Source organism: Littorina saxatilis, linkage group LG11 (assembly GCF_037325665.1).
Source record: "Littorina saxatilis isolate snail1 linkage group LG11, US_GU_Lsax_2.0, whole genome shotgun sequence".
In the NCBI taxonomy this organism is placed as follows: Eukaryota; Metazoa; Mollusca; class Gastropoda; order Littorinimorpha; family Littorinidae; genus Littorina; species Littorina saxatilis.
Genome location: NC_090255.1, coordinates 40,304,559 through 40,331,459, shown reverse-complemented (window position 1 = coordinate 40,331,459; position 26,901 = coordinate 40,304,559). Strand labels below are relative to the sequence as shown.

Sequence of the window (26,901 nt, the reverse complement as noted above, 5' to 3'; positions counted from 1 at the left end):
ACATACATACTCTAGTTTGTACATTATAAAAATAAATACATTATGATTAATATCATTACTAGTCAACTTAAATTAAGGCTCAAAATAGGTCTTAAGATGGATGTTATTTAGTGTAATGAAGAGATTATAAAAACCAAAAAAAGCTATGAGAAAGAAAAGTATGAAAGAATTATGCCCATTCTCCAGTGAAAGTTCTGCTGATTGTGGTAACTTTTTTTTCTGTCTAAAACAGGCATCAGGTTAACTGAACGAGCTGTTTGAGGGGGTGGTGATCCTAACACTGGCCTATGGCAACACTGGCCTATGGCAGCTACAACAAAGCTCTGCATACACAGCAAGACTACAATGCAACAGTGCCCAGACTTTGACTGCTACAGCTAGACCAGTTGACAAAGCTCAAGTTGTCACCAAGCAGGACGCCCCAACTGGCGACCAACTATATAGACTGAGGCTGCCTATCTCCAAATCTGACAAAGCAAGAATTGTTACGCAAGCTCCACATTTCTGTTTGTAGTTTAAGCCGACCTTAAGTATGCAATGGGTATGCACATCCCCCCCCCACACACACACACCCCGCAGTTGAGAGTTGTAATGTACCTTTTATTTATCTTACATACATTTGAAGCCTGTGTAGCTCTGTGACAGAAAGAGGTCTCTGATGGCAGTGACCAGACAGGCAGGAAGAACTTTCCTGTTCTTTCGGAAAGTCAGTGAGTGTGCAACTTGTCAGTATGTTCTGAACACATCAAAACATTTTCTTTAATTTAAGCTACATAATATCATGTGGATGCACTGATTGGGTGTAAATAATAACAGCAATTGGTACAGTCAATTCACTAAATGTGCAACAAAACCCTAATCATCAGACATTTTACAACAGCAAACTTCAACAGTCCTTTTACTTTCCTGAATGTCATTATTATTTATTAAAACATGCATCTAGAGCAACATACATATAAATCTTCTTTTATTAAAGTTCACCTGAAATTCAGGCTGCTTTCCCATGCAAAGTACAAATGCAAGTGTCCATAAACCAGGGTTTAATACATGTAGTATGTGAGTGAGTTCTGATGAAAAAGTGATTGTGTTGTAATATTGGTTATTACTGAGTGTTGATGTTACAATGATTACATTATAAAAACAACAACAACAGAACAATGTGAAGAGCAAACTTCTTCTGTGGGCATGCAAGTGAGTTAATCTTGTGTGTGTGTGAAACTATATTTGACTGAGTGTCACATTTAAATGACAACAGTTTTCTTGATAGCCTTTAAAAACAACAACAAATACATACATTTAAAAATCAAACAAATATAGGCACCTCAAAAAAAGTTGTATGTACACCTTCGTGGCTGGTGATGCATTCTTGCTCCCCTGCAAGTTTTCATTCTACAATGTACCTCAGGCTAGCTTCCTCTCTCTCTCAAATCTGCCCCTCCCACACAATACAACAGGTACAGTGGCCACTCTGACACCAGTCTCTGAAATAATCAAGAACAGTTAAAACTGCGATGAGCAGTTGTTCTTTTACTCGTGAATGCAATGCATGAACACTTAAACAATATCCCACTTATTCGCGAGTGCGTTGACAAGGCGAGAGTGAAAAAATAGCACAGACTCGAAAGCAGACGATAAGTTCAGCACAGAGAGCGGGCGTGTTTACCTTTGATCGCTGAGACAAACAGAGTCGCAATTTTCATCGTCACTGTCTTTTCACTACTGCTGGAAGTGGCCTCCGCTCCTCATCTTTCATGCTTGATTCGAGGAGAGAAACTGGTAGTTCGAACATGTACGGTTCAATTTCGTCTGCAGTCACTCTTGTTGCCATGTTGGTAAACAGCATCTTCACACTGTGTGACGTCACGGATAATTTATTCATAAGCCAGTCTCGCGAAGATCACGCGGCACAATGGCGGGTCGTTTTGGAGAAGAAATCCGTCGCTTCGGTCACAAAATTCGTCGGATTACGGCCTTACAAGATTCCGAAGTAAACCAAACATTGTTGAAGACGGTAAGAAAGTGGTTTTCTAACTAACTGCAAACATCGGGAAGTGTTCGGTCGCGCAGGAACACGATTCGAAGCGTTTTTGACGCTAAAACAGCATGGTCTGGACCTTTAAATGAAACTTTGGCAGTATGTGTAACAATCATGTGTCTGTATGCACGCAAAGTCATTATTTGTTTGGATGTAAGCCTTCAAACCTATGACATGTTTTCAAATATTTTCCGAAAGATTGCATATCATCTCAACAAATATCTGTAACGATGCGAAATGTTATCGAAAGTACGTCTTGTATGTAGACACAAGATCCAGAAAGTTACGAAGCAATCCATTTAGTCGTTGCTGAAATACAGTTCTTTTTGTCATAGTAGTAATAGTAACCTCAAATTGACGCAAAAGCCTCTCGATTTCTACTGCTCATGCGCTCCACACCCGCATCTGGTCAGTAGAAATTGATACGCACGATAGCAAAACAAAACAACCTGTTGTGGATCGATAATTGATCGTAGGAAAAAAATGCACCTATTCTGATTTGTTTCCGATTTTTTAATTGGTACCTGACGTTTTTGTCAGTTCAATTTTGGGGTTACCATTATTTCGGCGGCGGTCACGTGACACCTATAACGGAAATCTTTGATCCAAAAAGAGTGCCAGATAGGCAAGTGGGTTCACAATACTTACCACACTGCGCGATGTGTTATGACGTCACTTGATAACATCGAGTGTGTTGCATGGATGACTGAACGACCACTATTTCTACACTTGAAAACACCAGAATTCACAACACTTACCACACTGCGCGATGTGTTATGACGTCACTTGATAGCATCGAAGTTGTTGCATGGATGACTGAACGACCACTATTTCTACACTTGAAAACACCAGAATTCACATACTTACCTCACTGCGCGATGTGTTATGACGTCACTTGATAGCATCGAGGTTGTAGCATGGATGACTGAACGACCATTATTTCTACACTTGAAAACACCAGAATTCACAATACTTACCACACGTACTTCTTTGTGATTGCCAAACATTACCTCCGATACCCTAAAATGTATTACACCAGCCATTTACTTAGGAGCCCGTTGTAATCTCACCTAGAACCGTTGGTCGCAGACAGCGAGGGAACATTCTAACACACTCACGTCGACTCTAAAACACAAGTTGTGCACAATGAAAATGACAAATAATGTTACAGATTGAGTTCTGCAGGAACTGTCCTCAGATGCATAACATCTATGAATCAGGAGAGACACATGATTGAAAAGTGTTAAGTTGGCAGGCTGATGGCTGATCGAATTAAATGCCTCTGTCCGTCTGTCCCTCACTCTTTAGTTAGCTTATAACTCTAGTGTTTAGAGGTCGATTTTCCTTAAACTGCGCGTGACATATACCCCACAAATCGCATATATTTAGATAATATATCCAGCCAATCGATTAGCAAACGCCGAAGTTATGCGCGATTATGCGCTCACGTGTGCTTTCCATCGCTTATAGCTCGGGTGTTTCGGCGCTGATTAGCGTCACTTTGACGTGAACTTACAAATAATTATATAAACAAAGCAATGTGCTATACTCCAGACGAATCACGTACTAACAACCGCTTTATCGCTGAAGCGCCGCTCCCGTGCATTTTCAACTGACTTAAAAGGAGTGGCATAGTGGTTAGAGCGCTTGCCTCCAAAGCTGGCGTACAGTGTTTGACTCCAACTCGAGGTTATATTTTGTGTACAATATTTTGTTTGCAATCTGCATTCTGTGTGAGTTGTATGTGTTTGTTAGCGGTTGGTGGTGCTGTTTTTATATAGTTTTTGGCTCACGTAAGTGTAGCCTATGCGATCGTAACTTTGTCTGTCTGTGCGTGCGTGCGTATGTGCGTATGTGCGTGCGTGCGTGTGTATGTCTGTGGTAGAAACTCTAACATTTGAAGACGTCACATTACATTGACGTCACATTATGACGTAAGAGGGTTAGACGTCACGCGAAGGAAGTACTGAAAGTCTCGGTCATTATTATTTTGAGCGGGCCGAGACTAGTTGGCAGTCGTGTCCCTGTAAGTAGGCTACATGCAGACAGACAGATCTAGATCTAGTGTCTCGCTTTCTTGCACAGTTTCACCTATGCTCTTTCTGTGTGTGTGTGTGTGTGTGTGTGTGTGTGTGTGTGTGTGTGTGTGTGTGTGTGTGTGTGTGACGGAGTGATTGAGTTTGTGTTACTGTTTGTCGATTTCTTACGTGAGCCTTGATGGCCTCTTGTTAAATAATGTTATTCCTCCTCTTCCCTCACCTTTTTTTTCCCCGCTGTGAAAACCAACACCTACTCCATGACACTCGTTTTAGAAAAAAAGAACCTCAAATGAACAAGTTTCTTTTTGAGAGCTATGCTACAGCTGTCAAAAACAAACAAACTCTGAACACCTGTGAATGCATGTTGGGAGCTATTGTACTGTACTTGAGTGTGTGTGTACAGAGCTTTTGTTCTGTACTCTGTGTGTGTGTGTGTACATAGCTTTTGTTCTGTACTCAGTCTGTGTGTGTGTGTGTGTACAGAGCTTTTGTACTGTACTGTGTGTGTGTGTGTGTGTGTACAGAGCTTTTGTTCTGTACTCTGTGTGTGTGTGTGTGTGTACAGAGCTTTTGTACTGTACTCTGTGTGTGTGTGTGTGTGTGTACAGAGCTTTTGTTCTGTACTCTGTGTGTGTGTGTGTGTACAGATCTTTTGTACTGTACTGTGTGTGTGTGTGTGTGTACAGAGCTTTTGTACTGTACTCTGTGTGTGTGTGTGTGTACAGAGCTTTTGTTCTGTACTCTGTGTGTGTGTGTACAGAGCTTTTGTACTGTACTCTGTGTGTGTGTGTGTACAGAGCTTTTGTTCTGTACTCTGTGTGTGTGTGTGTGTGTACGGAGCTTTTGTTCTGTACTCTGTGTGTGTGTGTACAGAGCTTTTGTACTGTACTCTGTGTGTGTGTGTGTGTGTGTGTACAGAGCTTTTGTACTGTACTCTGTGTGTGTGTGTGTGTGTACAGAGCTTTTGTACTGTACTCTGTGTGTGTGTGTGTGTACAGAGCTTTTGTTCTGTACTGTGTGTGTGTGTACGGAGCTTTTGTACTGTACTCTATGTGTGTGTGTGTACAGAGCTTTTGTTCTGTACTCTGTGTGTGTGTGTGTGTACAGAGCTTTTGTTCTGTACTCTGTGTGTGTGTGTACAGAGCTTTTGTACTGTACTCTGTGTGTGTGTGTGTACAGAGCTTTTGTTCTGTACTCTGTGTGTGTGTGTGTGTGTGTGTACGGAGCTTTTGTTCTGTACTCTGTGTGTGTGTGTGTACAGAGCTTTTGTACTGTACTGTGTGTGTGTGTGTGTGTACAGAGCTTTTGTTCTGTACTCTGTGTGTGTGTGTGTGTGTACAGAGCTTTTGTACGGTAGCCTACTCTATGTGTGTGTACGCACGTGTGCGTGTCAAGCTACACGTGCACACCTCCCTAAATGCGCACACACACACACACACACTTGACACACATGAACACACACACACACACTTGACACACATGGACACACACACACACACACACACACACACACACACACACACACACACACAATAACACACAGGGTGGTACTGTCAAGCTTTCATAATATAAGTTTCCCACGTACTAGAAGCGCACATACAGGCACAGGCGCATGCATACGCTCACAGACAGAAAACCCGCACGCACGTGTATATATCACTTTCTGAAGACTCACACTGCAAAAGACAAAAGAACATCGCTGTCGTTACAGCGCATCTCGATATATAAAAGACGTCACGCAGGAGAACACGTAAATTCGACTAAACGCGTCAACAGTGAGATCTAATTTTGACGTCACAAAATAGGTTCCGGTAAGCTTACTTGCGGATTGTGAGAAAGTTTGGTGTCCATTTTCGTTGACTAGGTCAGGAAAAATGGAATCAATTTCTTTTTTCATTACTTTATTGTCCCATCGCTGGGAAATTCGGGTCGCTTCCTCCCAGTGGAAAGCTAGCAGCAACGGAGTCGCGCTACCCAGGTGTCTGCGTGTTTAGGTGTATTCAGCCACCTGCACTTATGGCAGAATGACCAAGGTCTTTTACGTGCCATTGTGATGACACGGGGGTGGGACATGGCTTCCGTCTCTGGGTCTGCACATAAAGTTGACCCGTGTCCGTCCCGGCCCGAATTCGAACCTGCGACCTTCCGATCACAAGTCCAGTGCTCTACCATCTGAGCTACCGGGCCCCCTACGTACGTGTAGGGGGACATCGCATGGGACAAACATGACAGAAATGTTGCCGGTCGACTGACAAGCTGTTAACGATGTTGGGTGCCACACACACGCACCAAAAACTAACTGATGACTTTGACAGGTGTATTCTTTCAAAAAGACGATCATCAGTTTTCATCCTTTGGATTCGCAAAGCAAGCGCTGGTCGTGCTCAGACCAAGCTGGCTCATGTCACAAAATGGCGTCGACTAAAACGAGTTTTTTCCGCGTGCGGTAAAGCACACACGAGACAGTGGAGTAATAAACATGAACGATTTTCTCAAATGTATCTCTCTGACAAATGACAACCCAAAGAGTGTCAGGTATTAACATCAGAACCACATATAGTTCTTAATTAAGCTCTGAAAAACTACACCTTCACTGGCAACCTTTTCCAGAGAATGACCTACGTACTAACAACCTCATGAACAACACAACTTGAATAAGTTACAAATAATCTCTATTCAATTCACCGTACCGACGCTTCTCCTGTAGCAAAAAGTAGAATTGTTTTGTATGTAGCCTTCCATGGTGTGAACGAACAGTTGTGCAACACTGTCAATCTGCGTCACAAAGGGATTGTGTTCTGTCGTTTGCTCCCCGTGTAAGCTGGTTTTGATTGAGGGATTGACATAAAAAAAAAACCAAGTCGCGTAAGGCGAAATTACAACATTTAGTCAAGCTGTCGAACTCACGGAATGAAACTGAAGGCACTGCATTTTTTCACCAAGACAATACAGCTTCGTCAATCGGCCCTGCGGCCAGGAAGTCGCTCACTTTCCACACGTGCAAAACGCAGTGAAATTGACAAGGCAGAATAGCGCTGTAGCGTATTGCACTAAGTAGGAAAGCGCGCTTTTCTGTAATCTTGTTAACTTTCTGAGCTTGTTTTGATTAAAACATATCATATCTATGCTTTTGGAATCAGGAAACAATCTATACATATAAATAAAAGAGAGTGTCTGTCTGTCTGTCTGTGTGTGTGTGTGTCTGTCTGTGGTCGCCATACCTCAGAGATGGCAAAAGATAAGCACAAGATATTTTACATGCACACTGCCCTGGACCCACAAATGTGCACCTGGGTTTTAGTTTCTCCAGACATTGTTTCCTTCCTCGGATAATTACCCTCCCCATCTATCAATACAGTCTATATAGTGCAAGGGAGGTAAGTCATGCTTTGTCACCCACGGAAGGGAGGTAACTCTCATCAAACCAGTATACCGTGTCATTCTCAAGGGTTACCCCCCGCCCGCTATCATCCCGCCGCCCCCCCCCCCCCCCCCCCCACACACACACACACACACTAACCCTGCCCCCTGCTCCCCCTCCCTGCCTTCCAGATCATCGCGAATAATGTTTACGAAACGATCGCCTCAGTGAAAGATCACGAGAATTTACAGATTTCTCTCCCCTGTTCAAAAAGGTATGACCCGCTCACTCATGAGGTATGCGTGCTTTGATCAGACGGTAACTACAGTGGGTGTGAGAAGGGGTAAACAAATCACGATTTATTGATTTGTTTGTTTGCTTAACGCCCAGCCGACCACGAAGGGCCATATCAGGGCGGTGCTGCTTTGACATATAACGTGCGCCACACACAAGACAGAAGTCGCAGCATAGGCTTCGTGTCTCACCCAGTCACATTATTCTGACACCGGACCAACCAGTCCTAGCACTAACCCCATAATGCAAGACGCCAGGCGGAGCAGCCACTAGATTGCCAATTTTAAAGTCTTAGGTATGACCCGGCCGGGGTTCGAACCCACGACCTCCCGATCACGGGGCGGACGCCTTACCACTAGGCCCACGGTGCCGGAAACAAATCACGAAGAACACGTTGAACCAAATAGAAACTTGCCTTGCCTATACATCCAAATGTATGAGCTCACACTGTCATTACACCCCCGGTATAGGGGTGTGTATAGGTTTCGGTCGATGTGTTTGTTTGTTTGTTTGTTTGTGTTCGCATATAGATCTCAAGAATGAACGGACCGATCGTCACCAAACTTGGTGAACAGGTTCTATACATTCCTGAGACGGTCCTTACAAAAATTGGGACCAGTCAAACACACGGTTAGGGAGTTATTGGTGGATTAAAATTATACAAGGACTTATAGAGGGACATCTTAATGGTCAAAGGGAAATAACCATTCTCACTCAGTCACTGCCACCAACTGAGAAGGTTATTTCCCTTTGACGGGTGTGTTTTTCCTACCTCGGAGGAATTTCTTGTTTTTCTTATCCACATTGGAATAAGATTCGAGAGGTTTCTGAGAGAGGGGAGAGCAGAAACACCCGAGCGAAGCCGGGCCTGACTGCTAGTAAAGAATAAGAGAAAATCATGTTTATATCGATTTCTTAAATTTTAATCGTAGTACTAATTAATCTATTTTCGTTAATTGTGACCACATTTTTAGAGTAAACATGACATATGAATATAATTTTATATTCAGAATTTAATGAAGAATACGATGCAATCAAATTAAATCTGTTCGCGAAAATTCGATTTTAATGACAACTTTAATGAGCAAACTCATTAATTATTTGTTAAGCCTCCAAGCTGAAATGCAATACCAAAGTCCGGCCTTTGTCAAAGATTACTTGACAAAAATGTCAACATTGGTTAGAAAATGAGAGCGTAACATTTCCGCCTCAACTTTCACAAAAAGCCGGATATGACGTCATCAAAGACATTAATCGAAAAAAGAAAAATAGTTGTGGAGATATCATACCCAGAAACTTTCGTGTGAAGTTTCATGAAGATCGGTCCAGTAGTTTTCTCTGAATCGCTCTTGTTTGTTTGTTTGTTTGTTTATTTGTTGCTTAACGTCCAGCCGACTACGCAGAGCCATATCAGGACGAGGAAGGGGGGGATGAAGGGGGCCACTTGTCAAGCGATTCCTGTTTACAAATGCACTAACCCATTACTTGTGTCCCAGCAGGCTCTGAATCGCTCTGCACACACACACACACACACACACACACACACACACACACACACACACACACACACACACATCACGACCCTCGTCTCGATTCCCCGTCTATGTTAAAACATTTTAGTCAAAACTTGACTAAATGTTAAAATGAATGCATGGCAAATGCATGCGTGGAGTATAATCTACAGGATCATTCTCCACGCATGCATTTGCCGTGCATTGTTTTATGTCAATCCCTCGATCAAATCCAGCTTAACTTTACCCCTAGTAATTCTAAAACACCACCTGGCATCCTCCCTCCTCCGATTTGAACGTGTGGTGGGTTGGTGTGTGTGTGTGTGTGTGTGTGTGTGTGTGTGTGTGTGTGTGTGTGTGTGTGTGTTTTATGGGGGGGGGTGGAGTTGGGGAGTGGGGGGTAGGGATGGGAAAGGAGTTGTGTCATACAAAACCATTTCATTCTTAGCTTGTCCGTGCTTTCCACGCTCATCATCGTCATCATCACCGTCATCATCATCATCATCATCATCATCATCGTCGTCGTCGTCGGGCATTGCATCTGAGTTTGAAGGTTCGCCTACTTGTGCTCTGATCCGTCTGTAAGTGTCCGGATTATTAAAGGCACAGTAAGCCTCCCGTAAACCATCACAGAGCTCCCCGAGCGTCTACATACTGTACAAGCATACTTCCATTTGAACGCTCACCGAACGGGAACATCCTGGCTGCTTTCTGTCGAGCGTGAGAAATTTTCAAAGAATTTATTTTCGTGGACTTGCTCCTCTACAACAATGGCGCCTCGTTTTGGCGCTGGACGGCTGTTATGAATATTCAATACCGGAAATCACGCCCGGACAGTAAGCCACCCGTAAACCATCACAGATACTGTCAGGCTTTTACACACAGTACAAACACCCTTCCATTTGAACGCTCACCAAACGGGAACATCCTAGGTGCCCTACGTAAAGAGCGAGCAATTTTTTAAGAATTAATTTTGCAGATTGCATCCTGAACTCAGGTCAAAAATGAGTTACTTCCCTTCGGGTCTCATTCTATCGATGTAAACTGGCGATAGCCGTCGATCGATGATTATCAGAATGTTTTTGGACCGTGGTGCGTTTTTGCGCTAGACCTAACTTTTAAAATCTAAATAATAAATTGACAGCTTGTTACACAAACATTTTTTAATCATAAAAGAATTCTTTTTTCATCAAGATCTACAGGATCATACTCCACGCATGCTTTTTTCTTTCTTTAAATAAAAATTATTTTAATGGACTATAAGTTCTGGTATTGATATTGTTATTATATATAGTTTGATCTAGCAGCTTTAACGGTACATTCGTTCCCGCCAATTCGTCTGTACCTCTATCATTTAAAAACATTTAACCAACTGTTATAATGTGCTTAAGAAGAATGATGTTCAGACCATTTAGAACTATCTTCTATTAAAATGACTTTTTCTGAGGCTGAGGTGTACGGAGCGAAAAGTGAGACCCAAATGGCTGGTACGCAGCCACGGCGTTGGATTGGGTGGAATTGAGTTTTCATATTTTTACATTTTCCTAAAGGTGACATGCGACTCAATCCGTGGTGGAGGGTCACATATGTCAAAGCAGCACCGCCCTGTGGTCGGCTGGGCGTTAAACAAACAACAACAACAAGTCAAGAGCAGGATTCCGAAAATGAGTATGTTTCACAACGTTGGCACAAATAACTTCTTCCTTTCAAATCCTCACAAACCCTCAAATGTTCGGTATAACTCCACAAAGATGTGGCACAATCTGGATACACGCTCCCAACGCTGGACCTTTATTGTCCAAACTGTCAGACCATTAACTTTTACCGATCGATTGCGAAAATGACCACTTTGGTCTTGTTTATGGTCCACAGCTAAGGAACGGAAGCGACGTGTCTAAATAGGTTCTTTTAGTTTTTTAAGTGTTCAGTCAAAATCCGCCAACCACAAAGGTATGGCACTATTTGGCTACACGTTTTGAAAGCTTGGCTTTTTATTGTCCAAACTGTCGGACCCATTAACATTACCGTTCGACTGTGAAAATGACCACTTTCGTCTTGTTTGTGGTCCACTGCCAGGGATCGGAAACGTGTCGGAATTGTTTTTCACCAGTGAAATTAAAGGAACAGTGCTCCCCGTTGAAGCGATTCACAATCTCATTCTTTTCTTTATTTGGTGTTTAACGTCGTTTTCAACCCCGAAGGTTATATCGCGACGGGGAAAGGGGGGATAGAGCCACTTGTCAATTGTTTCTTGTTCACAAAAGCACTAATCAAAAATTTGCTCCAGAGGCTTGCAACGTAGTACAATATATTACCTTACTGGGAGAATGCAAGTTTCCAGTACAAAGGACTTAACATTTCTTACATACTGCTTGACTAAAATCTTTACAAAAATTGACTATATTCTATTCAAGAAACACTTAACAAGGGTAAAAGGAGAAACAGAATCCGTTAGTCGCCTCTTACGACATGCTGGGGAGCATCGGGTAAATTCTTTCTCGTCCCAACCAATATGGGACTTCCCCTAACCCGCGGGGGGTACGTGGTTGTTTGCTTTGAAACTTTCAAAATATAAAGCCTTCATACGAGACGTACAACGAGTCAAATTGTACAGATATTTGTTCAGACGTTATGCGATGAAAGAGTTTTAAAACCAATCATAGGATTCTTCACTTACGTCCATAACAATAACGACTTCGCATTCTTACAGACAAATGATTGAGTTGAATTCATTTGAGTATAACTTGTGAAATTACTAAGCCTGAAAACACGCTGTATATTTTTTGTATAAGTGCGGTACAGCGATGCCCAGCCATGCGTGACCGCAGCATAAAACAAGTCGCGTAAGGCGAAATTACTACATTTAGTCAAGCTGTGGAACTCACAGAATGAAACTGAACGCACTGCATTTTTTCACAATGACCGTAGTCCGCCGCTCGTGCAAAAGGCAGTGAAATTAACGAACCTGTTTAGCGCGGTAGTGGTTGCGCTGTGCTGCATAGCACGCTTTTCTGTACCTCTCTTCGTTTTAACTTTCTGAGCGAGTTTTTAATCCAAACATATCATATCTATATGTTTTTGGAATCAGGAACCGACAAGGAATAAGATGAAATTGTTTTTAAATCGATTTCGGAAATTTTATTTTCATCATAATTTTTATAATTTTTAATTTTCAGAGCTTGTTTTTAATCCGAATATAACATATGTATATGTTTTTGGAATCAGAAAATGATGAAGAATAAGAGGAACGTAATTTTGGATCATTTTATAATTATCATAATCATCATCATGGAGGTGATTCAGGGGGCAGCATGATACACACTAGTTGACCAGTACAGCGAGACATTGAGTGCAGTCTGCCCCAGTGCTCATCTACTCCCTGACCACCATCATGTGGCCTGTCTCCCTGACCACCATCACGTGGCCTGTCTCCCTGCACCCACACCACCACACGTCTCTCTAGTCCACGAACAGAACCATCCTCTGCCACCACCACCTGGTCACGTGACATGGTGGCCACGTTGGCCTTAGCGCCATGATCCCCTGACCGGAGCACAGTGACTGGCAGCCCGCCCTGCCGCAGTCCTACCACAAAGCCGTCAGTGTCACGCACAGAGCGGATTGACGATGAGCATAACACGAAGACGTCACGGTGTTGTAGCGGAGGCTGACTGGTGTAGGAGGGTCGTCCTGTAACTGGTATAAACACACAAACGTATTCTTACTTTGTCAAGTAAACACTGGTCAAACGGAATTTTAATTCATTGTTAAATTAGTGCTAGACCTGAATGACAGTACGACCACTTCCCAATCGTTTACATTTTCTGTTACATGTATATCCTTCTTCTTGACATTGTTGGCGTGTCACACACTCACACAGACACAGACACAGACAGAAACACACACACACACACACACACACACACACACACAAACAAACAAACACACACACAAATACGTATGCCGTAAGCACGAACACACTCATACTCACACAAATTCAGTTAAACGGGCTTGCACTAACAAAAGCATATACAAATTTGCTGTGAATTTCCACGTGTGCGTGTATGAACAGTCAAGCAGCAGGCACGCACGCACGCACGCACGCACGCACGCACACAAACACACATGCACGCACGCGCACGCACACACACACACACACACACACACACACACACACACACACGTATGCCGTAAGCACGTACACACTCATACACAAATTCAGTTAAACGGGCTTGCACTAACAAAAGCATATACAAATTTGCTCAACCGGCCATGTCCACTCACACTCAGCCAAACACATACACACACACATACAAACACACACACACACAAACACACACACAAACAAACAAACACACACACACACCTGTAACACCGACATGGAGATCCTCTGTCAATAACTTTGCAGCGTCCTCTCCACACGCCCGACAGTCCCATGGATCATCCCAAGCGCTGTGTCCCTGCCCTGTGTGATACCGGTAGAGCGGGGCAGACCCGTCACAGGGCGGCGGGCACGAGGCTGCTGTGTACCCGCGGACATCTCCACGTCTCATATAGTCAGACAGCTGGACCTGTCGTGTGACGGAGGGCGGAGTTCTGAGCGGCTGTGTCAGGATGACTTCAGTCAACAATGGCGGTATGGAGCCATGGAAGACGCCGGCAGCCCACAGGACGAGGCGGGGCACTCTGTGGTGAAGGGCGGTCACCAGGGCTTTGAACTCACTGTTGAACACAAGTTGGAACAGCGTGAGACTAACATATCTTCTTCAGACTTCTATATCAGTGTGCTCACTTCTTTTACCATACAGTTCCAGAACCTGATGGACCTCAGCTTTTACACATCTGAACACACACACACACACACACACACACACACACACACACACACACACACACACACACACACACACACACACACACACACACAAACAACAACATACAAACACATTCACGATCACACAAACACACACACGCAGACACAGACACACCCACAGAAAGACAGACATACAGTGAGACAGAAGGACACACACACACAGACACACACATAAACATACACAGACAGAACAGACAATGGGGCAGAAGGACACACACACACACTCACACATACATACACACATACACACCGACAGACAGACCGACACACACACACACACACACACACACACACACACACACAGACATAACAGACAGTGAGGCAAAAAGACACACACACACACACACCAACAACACACACACACACACACACACACACACGCGTGCGCATGCACAAATAACCGGATCTTAGCTGACACCGAACAAGGGAATCAAACGCTGTAACTACTACTCTGAACAGGTTATCTCGATTGTTTCCCTTCACTGAATTGTGTATGGTTCATCCCAACTATCAGCGTTCACCTTCCCACCCACGTGCATATCTGCGTGCGCGTGTCAGTGTGTATGCGTGTTTGTGTATGTGTCTACGTGGGTTAGAATGCTTTGTACTGTGCTGTTTGGATCCAAGAGGAGAGCTTAGTCCCTGCAATGTGGTGGCTGGATCCAAGAGGAGAGCTTAGTCCCTGCAATGTGGTGGCTGGATCCAAGAGGAGAGCTTAGTCCCTGCAATGTGGTGGCTGCACAAACACTTGCAGACTCAGTCGCTGATGTGAAGACACAAAACCTGCAGGACAGGGGACAATGTCAGCCACACAGTGTGTAGAGACTGGCCACATTCGATAAGAGGAAGGAAGACAGACAGGAAGAGAGAAAAGGAAGGAAGGGAGAAAGGAAGAGAGAGAAAAGGAAGGAAGGGAGAAAGGAAGAGAGAGAAAAGGAAGGAAGGGAGAAAGTTTGGTTTTATGAAAGGCAGAAATAGTAGCACAGCAGTTAGAATGATTGATGATATAATTACACATCTCAAACAAACGAACAAACCAGGGCTACTCCTAGCTCTAGACTACAAAGCTGCTTTCGACACAATATCAAAAGAATACATAATGTATGCCTTTAAACGCTTCAATTTTGGTAACACTTTTGTTAGATGGGTCACTACGCTCATGAACGAAACAGTAAGTTGTGTAAATTATATGGGGTGGTTGTCAGAGCCTATAGAAATGAACGCTGGAATTCGACAAGGCTGCTCATTCTCACCAATGGCCTTCGTGCTCGCCTTAGAGCTGCTGGCAGTCAAGATGAGGGCAGATCAGTCAGTTAAAGGGGTATTCTTGCCATCAGCCAATAGTACTAATCAAGAAAGACTATTGAAAATGATCTTGTACGCTGATGATATTACGCTTTTTCTGAAAGGCACTGATGATATGCAAAATGCTCTGACATTGGTGTCATATTTCTCCAAGTTCTCAGGACTGGCTGTGAACAGACTGAAATCGGAGGCCATGTGGTTGGGTTCACAGAAGTACTCTGAGGAGCAGCCATGTGGCTTCAGATGGAAATCAAAAGTCAAAATTCTTGGTATATATTTTAGTAATAATTTAGAAGCCTCGGAAATCGAAGAAAACTGGACGGAAAAAATTAATCATATTCAGAGCACAATGATTAAGTGGTCTAAGAGAAACTGCAGTATAATGGGAAAGATTTGCCTTGTAAAATCACTTTTGATCCCTCAATTAACACATGCTTTGCAAGCTTTGATTATACCCGAAAAGATCATATGTAAACTGAACTCAATGTTTTTCAGATTCATTTGGAAAAAAAGATTTTCAAACACAAAAGCCTATGAAAAGGTAAAACGAAAAGTTATGTGCCAGGAAACAAGTAAAGGTGGCCTAAATATGATTGACTTGGGTGACTTTCAAAAATCCTTTGTACTTGGATGGTTTTCAAAATTACTGCAACCAAACGAAGAAGCTTGGAAAAGTATTCCACTCAGTATGTTCTCCAAACTCGGAAAAAATCTATGCTGCTTTCAAGCAAACGTCAAACCAGCCTTATTTAAAGGGTTGGGATTGATTACAAACACGTTCTGGAAAAGCGTTTTAGAATGTTGGCTTGACAACCATGAAAAGATATTACCATGCGTGAAAAAAAATGACCCAGCTGGAGAATTTATGCCTATGGAATAACTCTCTAATTGCTTATCGTGGCAAGACAATGTTTCTACGTGATTGGGTTACATCTGATATATGCTATGTGAAGGATTTATACGAGAATAATATGTTTTTACCATTTCACAGGATTTGTGAAAGAGTTGGGCATAAACCAACAAGACTATTTGAATATGGGGCAATTCGCACAGCAATAGCATCCCTTTTTTTGAAGATGAATGATAATGGAATACAAGCTATGAAGGTAATGGATTATCAAAAAATAAGTACATTTAAACCCAGGCAGTTTCGTAAATTAATGGTAGACGCTTATCAAACTGACACTATTGCAGTCAGTTTCTGGAAAAGAAAGATGGGAATTGAAATAAACAAGGACATTTGGCAGATAGCAAGCAACGCATCAAAAGAAGTAAGATTGAGACTGCTACACTGGAAAATAACTCATAACATTTATCCAACGAACATTATATTGTATAAAATGGGCATTGCTGAGAGTATTAGTTGTACACATTGTACAGAAGAGACAGATTATATCGAACATTTCTTTTATTATTGTATAAAAATAAGCAAAGTGTGGAATCTTGTTGAGGAAGCCTTCTTCACCGCTTGTTCAAAAAGAATTCATGTTGATGTGCGGGATGCCCTATTTGGCCTAGTTAAAAGGAATTCTATTTCATCCGCTGAAGCAAACTATGTCAATTTGCTGATCTTGATTGCAAAAATGTGCATAGGTATTTATAGATACGGTACCCCTTTAGAGATCGGATGTATTTTTGAAAAAGAGTTAAGTTTAAGAAAAATAATTGACTTGTGACTCGCATATATTATGTTGCTATCTGTGAAATTGAAATAAAGAAACGTTAGGTAACAAAAGGAGAAATGATGACGGAAGAAAATATAGGACAAAATGTATAAAAAAAATAGGTGGAGAGAGAGAAGATAGAACGAGAGGAGACAGTGAGAGAGAGAGAAAGAGAGAGAGAGAGAGAGAGAGAGAGAGAGAGAGAGAGAGAGAGAGAGAGAGAGAGAGAGAGAGAGAGAGAGAGAGAGAGATTGGCAGACTATGGGAGAGAGGGGGAGAGAGAGACCGACAGAGTATGGGGGAGAGGAGAGAGAGAGAGAGAGAGAGAGAGAGAGAGAGAGAGAGAGAGAGAGAGAGAGAGAGAGAGAGAGAGAGAGAGAGGAAGCAAAAAAGAAGAACAAAGAAGAAGACAGAAAAATCCGAAGAACAAAATTCAGAAAAAAACAGACAAGTCGAAGAGAAAGAAAGTGGATGCAGAGAAAGACAGACTAGGGAGGGAGTGAGTGAGAGAGAGAGAGAGAGAGAGAGAGAGAGAGAGAGAGAGAGAGAGAGAGAGATGTTGTGTGGACAAGTGTGAGAAAGAGAGAGAGAGAGAGAGAGAGAGGAGAGAGAGAGAGAGAGAGAGGAGAGAGAGAGAGGGTAAATGTAAATAAAAAAAAAATTTAAAAAAAGGGAGAAAGGAAGAGAGAGAAAAGGAAGAGAGAGAAAAGGAAGGAAGGGAGAAATAAAGAGATAGAAAAGGAAGGAAGGGAGAAAGGAAGAGAGAAAAGGAAGGAAGGGAGAAATAAAGAGATAGAAAAGGAAGGAAGGGAGAAAGGAAGAGAGAGAAAAGGAAGGGAGGGAGAAAGGAAGAGAGAGTTAGTTAGCTGTTGCTTTTCGGGTCCAGCGGACCATAATAGGCCAAATCAGGACCCCTGGAAGAGATAGAAAAGGAAGGAAGGGAGAAAGGAAGGAAGGGAGAAAGGAAGAGAGAGAAAAGGAAGGGAGGGAGAAAGGAAGAGAGAAAAGAAAGGAAGGGAGAAAGGGAGAAAGGAAGAGAGAGAAAGGGAAGGAAGGGAGAAAGGAAGAGAGAGTTAGCTGTTGCTTTTCGGGTCCAGCGGACCATAATAGGCCAAATCAGGACCCCTGGAAGAGAGAGAAAAGGAAGGGAGAAAGGAAGAGATAGAAAAGGAAGGAAGGGAGAAAGGAAGAGAGAGAAAGGGAAGGAAGGGAGAAAGGAAGAGAGAGAAAGGGAAGGAAGGGAGAAAGGAAGAGAGAGAAAAGGAAGGAAGGGAGAAAGGAAGGAAGGGAGAAAGGAAGAGAGAGAAAGGGAAGGAAGGGAGAAAGGAAGAGAGAGAAAAGGAAGGAAGGGAGAAAGGAAGGAAGGATTGATGAAGACAAGAATGAAGAGAGAGAAAAGGAAGGAAGGGAGAAAGAAAGGAAGGAATGAAGGAAGACATGAAGGAAATTCTGCACTGCTTAGCAAGACTCAAGTTATCAAGATGACCGTTGTTTGACGTCTTGTCGACTCTCAATGAGTCGTGTGTGGTCAGCAAATAAAACGTGCTATAGTCTGACTAAAATGACCAGGGGGCCCGGGTAGCTCAGGTGGTAGAGCACTGGACTTGTGATCGAAAGGTCGCTGGTTCGAATTCGGGCCGGGACGGACACAGGTCAACCTTATGTGCAGACACAAAGACGGTATCCATCTCCCACCCCCTCGGTCATTCTGCCATAAGTGCAGATGGCTGATACCACCTAAACACGCATACACTTGTGTATCTCATCTAAAGTCGGGTTAAAACCCGGGAACATGCCCCTAATGGCTTTGCCGTGAGGGCGTAAACATTGAATTTCTCTCACTAAAATGACCTTGTGTTTGTAAAAAATAAGTGCATCCCTTATCAGTAGATACACAAACTAAATGAAGTGGTAATCCAGCGTTTGATAACAGTGTCAGCTACAGCTCACTGTAACCTAGTTCTCTGTGAATGTAACTTCTGAATGAAATTATTTCAACAAGTACACACCTGCCCGTCCACGCCTCGTCAGCGATGACGTAGAGTCCCTGACTTCCTCGCTTGTTGGCCGCCTCCACCAGTGTCCTCACTGCATCATCAACCGCCTGCTGTACTCCATGCACAAGATCAAAGTGATGTAGGTGTATCCGCCCAGCAGCTGCTGGTCCTGCTGTCTGTTGTAGTTGGTAGACAGCGCTGTGTGTTGCTGCAAGGCTTATAGTCTTACTACTGACCACATCTACGTGCAGGCCCTGACGCAGCAAATCCACGCCTTTGAGGATTAACATCACCGATTTTCCAACTCCAGGAGGCCCCGAAAGGAAAATGAGCGGTTGATTGCTGTGATGTACGGACACTTGTTGAGGGGTCAGCATGAGTTGAGAGAAACGTGTCCCTGTCTCAGACGCCGCCTCCCCCTCAGTTCTCACGAGATCCATAGCAAGGCGTGGCCTCACACTGCAGAAAACTTGTACCGTGGTCGCCGGGCCGCTGAAGCTACAGACAGCATGTAGCAGCCATTAAAATGTTGCTCAAAATATGGTGTGTGTGGATGGTTATCAAATATAGCTGTAACCGACTTGAATTGGTACGTTAAAAAAAAGAAAAGATAATGATAGCGAAAACTGGTTTGGCACATTTTCATGATAACTCCACGGTAACAGGTAGAACAGGTGGACACACTCTCAAGTTAGTTAGTTAGCTGTTGCTTTTCGGGTCCAGCGGACCATAATAGGCCAAATCAGGACCCCACAAGTTAATCATTGCACATTTTTAGATTAAATATACAATTTGTTTTCCGTGCAGGCAGACCAACGGTCTTGCCAGAGTTTTAAGCTGTAACAAAGTGTCTTTCTACGCAAGTCAGTAAAAGGAACAGACTGCTCAGGGAGACGAGGAACCGTCAAATCTAGAGCATCCTTTGCTGCCTTGTCAGCAACCTCGTTGCCGTGTATGCCCATATGACTGGGCGCCCACATAAAATTGATAATCTTGCCTTCAGAAATAAGTTTAGTATGAAGGTCGTGAATGTCGACTAAAAAAGGATGAGTAAACTTTCTGGTGGATATCGCTTCAAGAGCTGAAAGCGAATCAGATACAATCAAAAAAGACTGATGTCTGGATTGATAAATTAATTTTAATGCCAAGATGATGGCCCTAAGTTCCGCCGAATACACCGACGAACCATTAGGGAGCCGGAGTTGAAATGGTTGATGTAATTTCTTGTTAGAAACTGCTGCCGCAGCAGCTGAATCGTCTTTGAGAGAGCCGTCAGTAAAAATAAATTCATACTCTGTGTAAGGACACACTCTCAAGATTATATCACCTCTACTTGATCGGGCATCGTAATGTGTGTCACATGTGTGAATTTCTGACAGAGTGCATGACATTTTCTCATCTTCATCGGGTGTGTGCGTGTGTGTGTGTGTGTGGGGGGGGGGGGGGCTCCAATTGTGTCTTTCGGCCAGACAGGACGCCAGCGTCCAACACGGAACTTGGCTGATGTCACGCGACATCTCTTTCCTTTCTCACACTGACTACTTAACATTTTGATGTCTTCGCGACAAAGTAGGAGTAGCTATTGTACAGGGTGACACAAAAAACAAGTCGCGTAAGGCGAAAATACAACATTTAGTCAAGTAGCTGTCGAACTCACAGAATGAAACTGAACGCAATGCAACGCAGCAAGACCGTATACTCGTAGCATCGTCAGTCCACCGCTCACGGCATAGGCAGTGAAATTGACAAGAAGAGCGGGGTAGTAGTTGCGCTGGGAAGGATAGCACGCTTTTCTGTACCTCTCTTCGTTTAACTTTCTGAGCGTGTTTTTAATCCAAACATATCATATCTATATGTTTTTGGAATCAGGAACCGACAAGGAATAAGATGAAAGTGTTTTTAAATTGATTTGGAAAATTTAATTTTGATAATAAATTTTATATAATATTTAATTTTCAGAGCTTGTTGTTAATCCAAATATAACATATTTATATGTTATTGGAATCAGCAAATGATGGAGAATAAGATGAACGTAAATTTGGATCGTTTTATTTTTTTTTTACAATTTTCAGATTTTTAATGACCAAAGTCATTAATTAATTTTTAAGCCACCACGCTGAAATGCAATACCGAAGTCCGGGCTTCGTCGAACATTACTTGACCAAAATTTCAACCAATTTGGTTGAAAAATGAGGGCGTGACAGTGCCGCCTCAACTTTCACGAAAAGCCGGATATGACGTCATCAAAGACATTTATCAAAAACATGAAAAAAACGTCTGAGGATATCATACCCAGGAACTCTCATGTCAAATTTCATAAAGATCGGTCCAGTAGTTTGGTCTGAATCGCTCTACACGCACGCACACACACACACACACATACACCACGACCCTCGTCTCGATTCCCCCCTCGATGTTAAAACATTTAGTCATAACTTGACTAAATGTAAAAACGGTCATGTGGTGGTGTCCTTGATGATATCGGTCGTCCAGAGTGTGATTGCCTGTTAGTGTCTTTACCATTGAGATAACGCACAGTCCCATGGGTTCTGAACTTGTTGACCCATCTGTGGATCATTGAGTGGACAGGAAATTCACGACATCCGAACCGTTCTTTGAATTGTAACTGAGCTGACTTCAGCCGAAAATATGCCTCCACTATAAATGTCTTTTCCTCCGTAGTCCATGTCATTTCGAAGCTCAAATTTGGTACACTCATAGAACATTGGTTCTACTTGGTAAATCTGAAAAATTAAAAGAATTGATTAATCATTTCAAAAGTTATTCAAGTTTAGGTGACCGGTTTTTTTGCCCCCTGATCCAAGTGTGCCTGCAGCGCCGGGGAGCTCATATAGAGCACATGTTTGTGCGCCAGTGAAACAAAGAGTTTTTGTAGTACAGACTTGACACTTTGGGGATGTCTGCTACATAGGCTTGACCTAATGTGGTTGAAGTTTTGTGTTGATCTAAATAAAATTTCTGAATTTATTCGATTTTTGGTGATGACCGGTTTTTTTGTGTCACCCTGTACATGAACTCACCGTGCCAACAACTCCAGGTACATGTCATCAGACAAAGAAACAGCTCCCATCCCTGACATCCGGGCATGCCACCATTGTCCCAGCTGTTGAATGATGTTGTCAGTGACGTCATAAGGGTACGCTATGTCTGACAGTTGGTGTGACGTCACACACATGGGGACGGGATCTGTGATCCCCTGCACTCCAAGGCACTGACGTACGTCCTGTGATTGACACACACACACACAAACACACACAAGAAAAAAACGCCAAATGACAGTAAGTTTTGTTTGTTTGTTTGTTTGCTTAACGCCCAGCCGACCACGAAGGGCCATATCAGGGCGGTGCTGCTTTGACATATAACATGCGCCACACACAAGACAGAAGTCGCAGCACAGGCTTCATGTCTCACCCAGTCACATTATTCTGACACCGGACCAACCAGTCCTAGCACTAACCCCATAATGCCAGACGCCAGGCGGAGCAGCCACTAGATTACCCGGCCGGGGTTCGAACCCACGACCTCCCGATTACGGGGCGGATGCCTTACCACTAGGCAGTAAGTTCCAAAATGTTAAATGAATTATCAGGACACACACACACAAAACACAGGAACACATGAGTGATTCTTTCAGACACAATATATAGTATTTTCCTCCCTTCGTCCATCACTATAGCACAGAAAGCTTCTACTTATCATTTAAAAAGAAATTGATATCCTGCACTTTAATCCTTTCAAATTAGCGATAAGAGCATCAAATGCACACCGTACCTGTAACAGCTGGGGAGAGTTGTCAAGGACCTGCCTGAGTTGAGTCGTGGAGACGTTGGGAAGTATCAGCGTCTTTTGTATTGGTGGCGGGCTGGGCATGTCAGACACGAGATGACTTAACACGTCACCTGATTTATCTAGCTGCTTGATCGCCTGCTTCACTTTCTGTTCTATCCGGTCCAGCTGCTGCTGCTCTGTCAGAGACAGGGAGGAAAACATTGCACCGACAGCTTTAATTTCACAGGCCAGGATTCCGTGATGTCTGTGTATGATGAGAATGTCAAAGTCTCCCCTGTCCTGGTTTTGTTTCTTCAGGTCGACGGGTCTGGGAAGTGTTTTGGCAGCTGCCGCAAAGCAAGGTTCCCTGAGGTAGTGTTCAAAGCGGAGATTGGAGAGAACAAACATGACCTCGTTCTGCACCTCAGACAACTTGCGGAGACAATGCAAGACTCGCTGCTGAGTTTGATCGTCCAAGACCTCACTCTCCTGCAGGGCTGGCGCAGCACCGCGGAGCGGCTTGGACACTGGAGGTCTAGGAACTCGGACATCTACTCCGGCCACCTGAACAGTGTCGTGGTCTGTCCGGTACATGATGACCGGAGGGACAAAGTAGGTCCTCTCTCGCCACCTGGGGTACCACTCGTTGACCCTGTCTCGCCAGAAAGTCCTGTCAGGGTGGGCTGGAGCTGAACCTTGACTGACACCTGCAGCCTGGCTACCCTGTGGGAAACGATGAGAAACAACAACAGTGAAGGCAAGAAATGATGAAATTGATGCCCTACTCTGTTCAGATAAGAACAGGTCTCTGGACTACATCTTTTCACATTCACAGTATTGAGTTTATGATGTTGATAAAGGCCCACTGGCACGTCAGTTTGTTTCTAGCTGTTTTCCATACTGTTTCAGAGATTAGGTAAGATCAGTGAGAACAGGTAATGTTACGTTGTGACTTGAACATCAGAAAGAATCTGATCCGTTATGTGCTGAGATCAGCACGGCACCAAGGACGCTAGTTGAGGCCTGGAGTAAAGATAATAAGTAGTGTATGATATGTGGCATTGGCATCCTTACATTTGTATCTGGGTTGGAAACCATCTAAAAGCCTCTAATAATGAGTGATAATAATAATAATAATAATGCAAACTTTTATAGCGCTATTCTAGAAAAATGTCTACTCTTAGCGCTTTACAATACATACATCGACCAAGCATACTATACACGCACAGGCAAAGAAACCGACCAAACATAACCAACAAACTATACATGCACAGGCAAAGAAAACGACCAAACATACAATACACGCACAGGCAAGGTAACGACCAAACATAAGCAAACATACTATGACCAAACATAACCAACATACTATAGTGATAAGGCCATGCAGGGGTACATGCTGGTTCCAACAACGTTGCATTTCAATTGATCTCGTTGCTATTACATTGCCCCGTGTCCATCAATATCAATGTTGTCTTACATGCGTACTATCAAGCGCAATAGACTCTGGCTTGAAAGACACCCCCCCCTCCTGTTGTTGACCACTCATGCAATCGACACCTGTACCAGTACGAATAGTATAACACACAACATTCGAAAGATAGCTGAACAAAAACATAGGTAGAGAATGTGTGTGCCTTTCTTCTTGTATGTAGAATTGCCAAGTTGTTCCTAATTTGAATTATCGTCATTTCGTCAGTGGTACCTAATGTGTTTGCAGTTGGGGGTACCTTTCTCTTAGTGGTTGTAACGTTGGCGGAGTTAAAAGAAATCTGTGATCCGAAAATTGTGCAAGCTAGCCATGTTAAGCACCTTTCGTGACATAGAAAGTGTGAATGACATGACATGGTAATGAATGCTTTAGTTTGGGGTATGAAAATAGTCTCAATATTTGTTTGCAAAGCTTCAATAAGTATATGGTACTCGTAACTGCACTGTGTGAAAAAATCCGTCATACTTACACTTGCGCCTTGCTGTGCCATCCTACGATCAACACTGACAATTGGTCAGGACAAGTGTTCAAGTGACTTCACAGAACCTCGCATTACGGTAATTCCAGATTGTCCGGATCCTCGTTCCATATCTTTTTAAGCATGCACCATGGCAGGTAATGTACAGATGACATCTTGGGTTTTTCTTTATTTGGTGTTTAACGTCGTTTTCAACCATTCAAGGTTATATCGCGACGGACATCTTGGGTTTGATTCCATTGTCTGTAAAGCTGCATTCGCTGTAGCACTGAGTGCATTTAGCACCAGTCGACGGAAACCATTTAAGTTGTATCTGTCAAGAACACTCTACCTATACAACTTTCATGAGATTTTCAGTCACACGATTTTCTTGAATAAATAATGAAGTGAAGCTCTTAACTAACAAGAACAAGTCTCTTTTTAGAGAGAGTCACCTCACATCGCTACTGACAATTTCACATCTTTCCAGCCTCCTCCGTCATACATCCGGGTACTTCTGTCACAATGGAAGAAATGAACAGCACATTGAGAAATCAGAACACACGGTGTTTGCCACAAGTTGTTAGATCTTCACCATAGACACTGACACTGACACTGACACTGACACTGACACTGAGACAACAAGTATGTTATGCACTTCATCTTTCTTTCTTTATTTGGTGTTTAACGTCGTTTTCAACCATTCAAGGTTATATCGCGACGGGGAAAGGGGGGGAGATGGGATAGGGGAAAGGGGGGAGATGGGATAGAGCCACTTGTTAATTGTTTCTTGTTCACAAAAGCACTAATCAAAAAATTGCTCCAGGGGCTTGCAACGTAGTCCAATATATGACCTTACTGGGAGAATGCAAGTTTCTAGTACAAAAGAATGCACTTCATCTGCAGCACATGAATATCGTATATTATTAGAGAGTGCTGACAATGTTTTTAACCATTAAATACGACAAACGGGCCACACAGACGGCGAGACTTACTCTGCCATCACACAACCGAAACCAACCCGGATACAGGAGGTTGCGAATCAAAACTTCCTGTCTCCACAAGGTACACTGTCACACTGCACACTCCATGACTTGACTGGGCTATCTCAACAAGTGCTGACTGTGTTACTGAATTAAATTGAATTAAATTACTGAATTAAAGTGCCGGTCTACACACACACGAACACCTTACAAACGACACTTCACCCGTCAAGTCATTCACGAATGTTTCGCTGGAGGTTTTTGTTCTATTTATGCAACCGACCGCGCACAAACAATAATTAGCGCATCAGACACTTCTGTGATACGCACAGCCCGCTATACCTGTTGACGTTGACTGCCTCGCGGACTGTGTGGTGAAGGTGAGGGTGGGGGTGGGAGAAGAAAGCCTTGCGTGTTGTGACAACTAAACGTCCTTTGTCAGAAAATATATCGTGTTGTGTTCGATTCAAAATTGCGCTAAAAATGAAGAAAACAGTCAAATAGCCGCTTTTGTTATTTTGGAACAAGTCAAATAGTATTAACGTTCATCTATTTCCTATCATTTTATAATTCCAAGTTTCATGGGAGGGTGTTTGCTATTAAAAATATGCTCAAATAAATAACTTCAGTATGTGTGTGTGTCTGTGTGTGTGTGTGTGTGTGTGTGTGTGTGTGTGTGTGTGTGTCTGTGTGTCAATCTTTCGGTCTAATACATGACTGAAGGATTTAACGAGTGAGTGAGTGAGTGAGTGAGTGAGTGTTTGTATGTGTGTGTGTGTATGTGTTTGTGCGCGTATGTGCGTGTGTGTGTGTGTGTGTGTGTGTGTGTGTGTGTGTGTGTGTGTGTGTGTGTGCAAAGCATCTTTCTTTCTTTATTTGGTGTTTAACGTCGTTTTCAACCACGAAGGGTTATTTCGCGACGGGGAAAGGGAGAAGATGGGATAGAGCCACTTGTCAATTGTTTCTTGTTCACAAAAGCACTATAAATCAAAAATTTGTTCCAGGAGCTTGCAACGTAGTACAATTTATTCCCCCCTCTGCTTCTTTACCTCTGTAAACTTGTAGAGCTAGTTATTTTTCGATAAACACCCAGCAACCAAACAA

At 43.2% G+C, this 26,901-nt stretch overlaps 2 protein-coding genes across 4 annotated transcripts in view; both read right to left on the bottom strand.

Annotated features, from left to right (window-relative positions):
- LOC138980474 (glycoprotein-N-acetylgalactosamine 3-beta-galactosyltransferase 1-B-like) overlaps positions 1-6,883 on the bottom strand; it is a 29,820-nt gene extending 22,937 nt beyond the window's left edge. The window contains exons 1-2 of one of the 3 annotated variants that reach the window (XM_070353353.1): positions 6,765-6,870; positions 3,106-3,160 (exon numbers count right to left, since the gene is read on the bottom strand). In XM_070353353.1, coding sequence (XP_070209454.1) covers positions 3,106-3,139 — 34 coding nt within the window. In that variant the 5' untranslated portion in view covers positions 3,140-3,160; positions 6,765-6,870. Of the gene's footprint in view, positions 1-3,105; positions 3,577-6,764 lie in introns of those variants that run through there. The other 2 variants (XM_070353354.1, XM_070353352.1) reach the window with 2 other exon arrangements.
- A 5,194-nt stretch (positions 6,884-12,077) lies between these two features.
- Positions 12,078-24,847, bottom strand: LOC138980732 (uncharacterized). Its single transcript, XM_070353637.1, has 6 exons — positions 24,827-24,847; positions 22,872-23,591; positions 22,121-22,323; positions 19,092-19,577; positions 13,607-13,962; positions 12,078-12,936 (listed from the first exon to the last, which is right to left on the bottom strand). Exons 1-6 carry the CDS (start codon positions 24,845-24,847, stop codon positions 12,527-12,529), a joined length of 2,196 nt encoding a protein of 731 aa, XP_070209738.1. The 3' UTR covers positions 12,078-12,526.
- Positions 24,848-26,901: the final 2,054 nt, after the last annotated feature.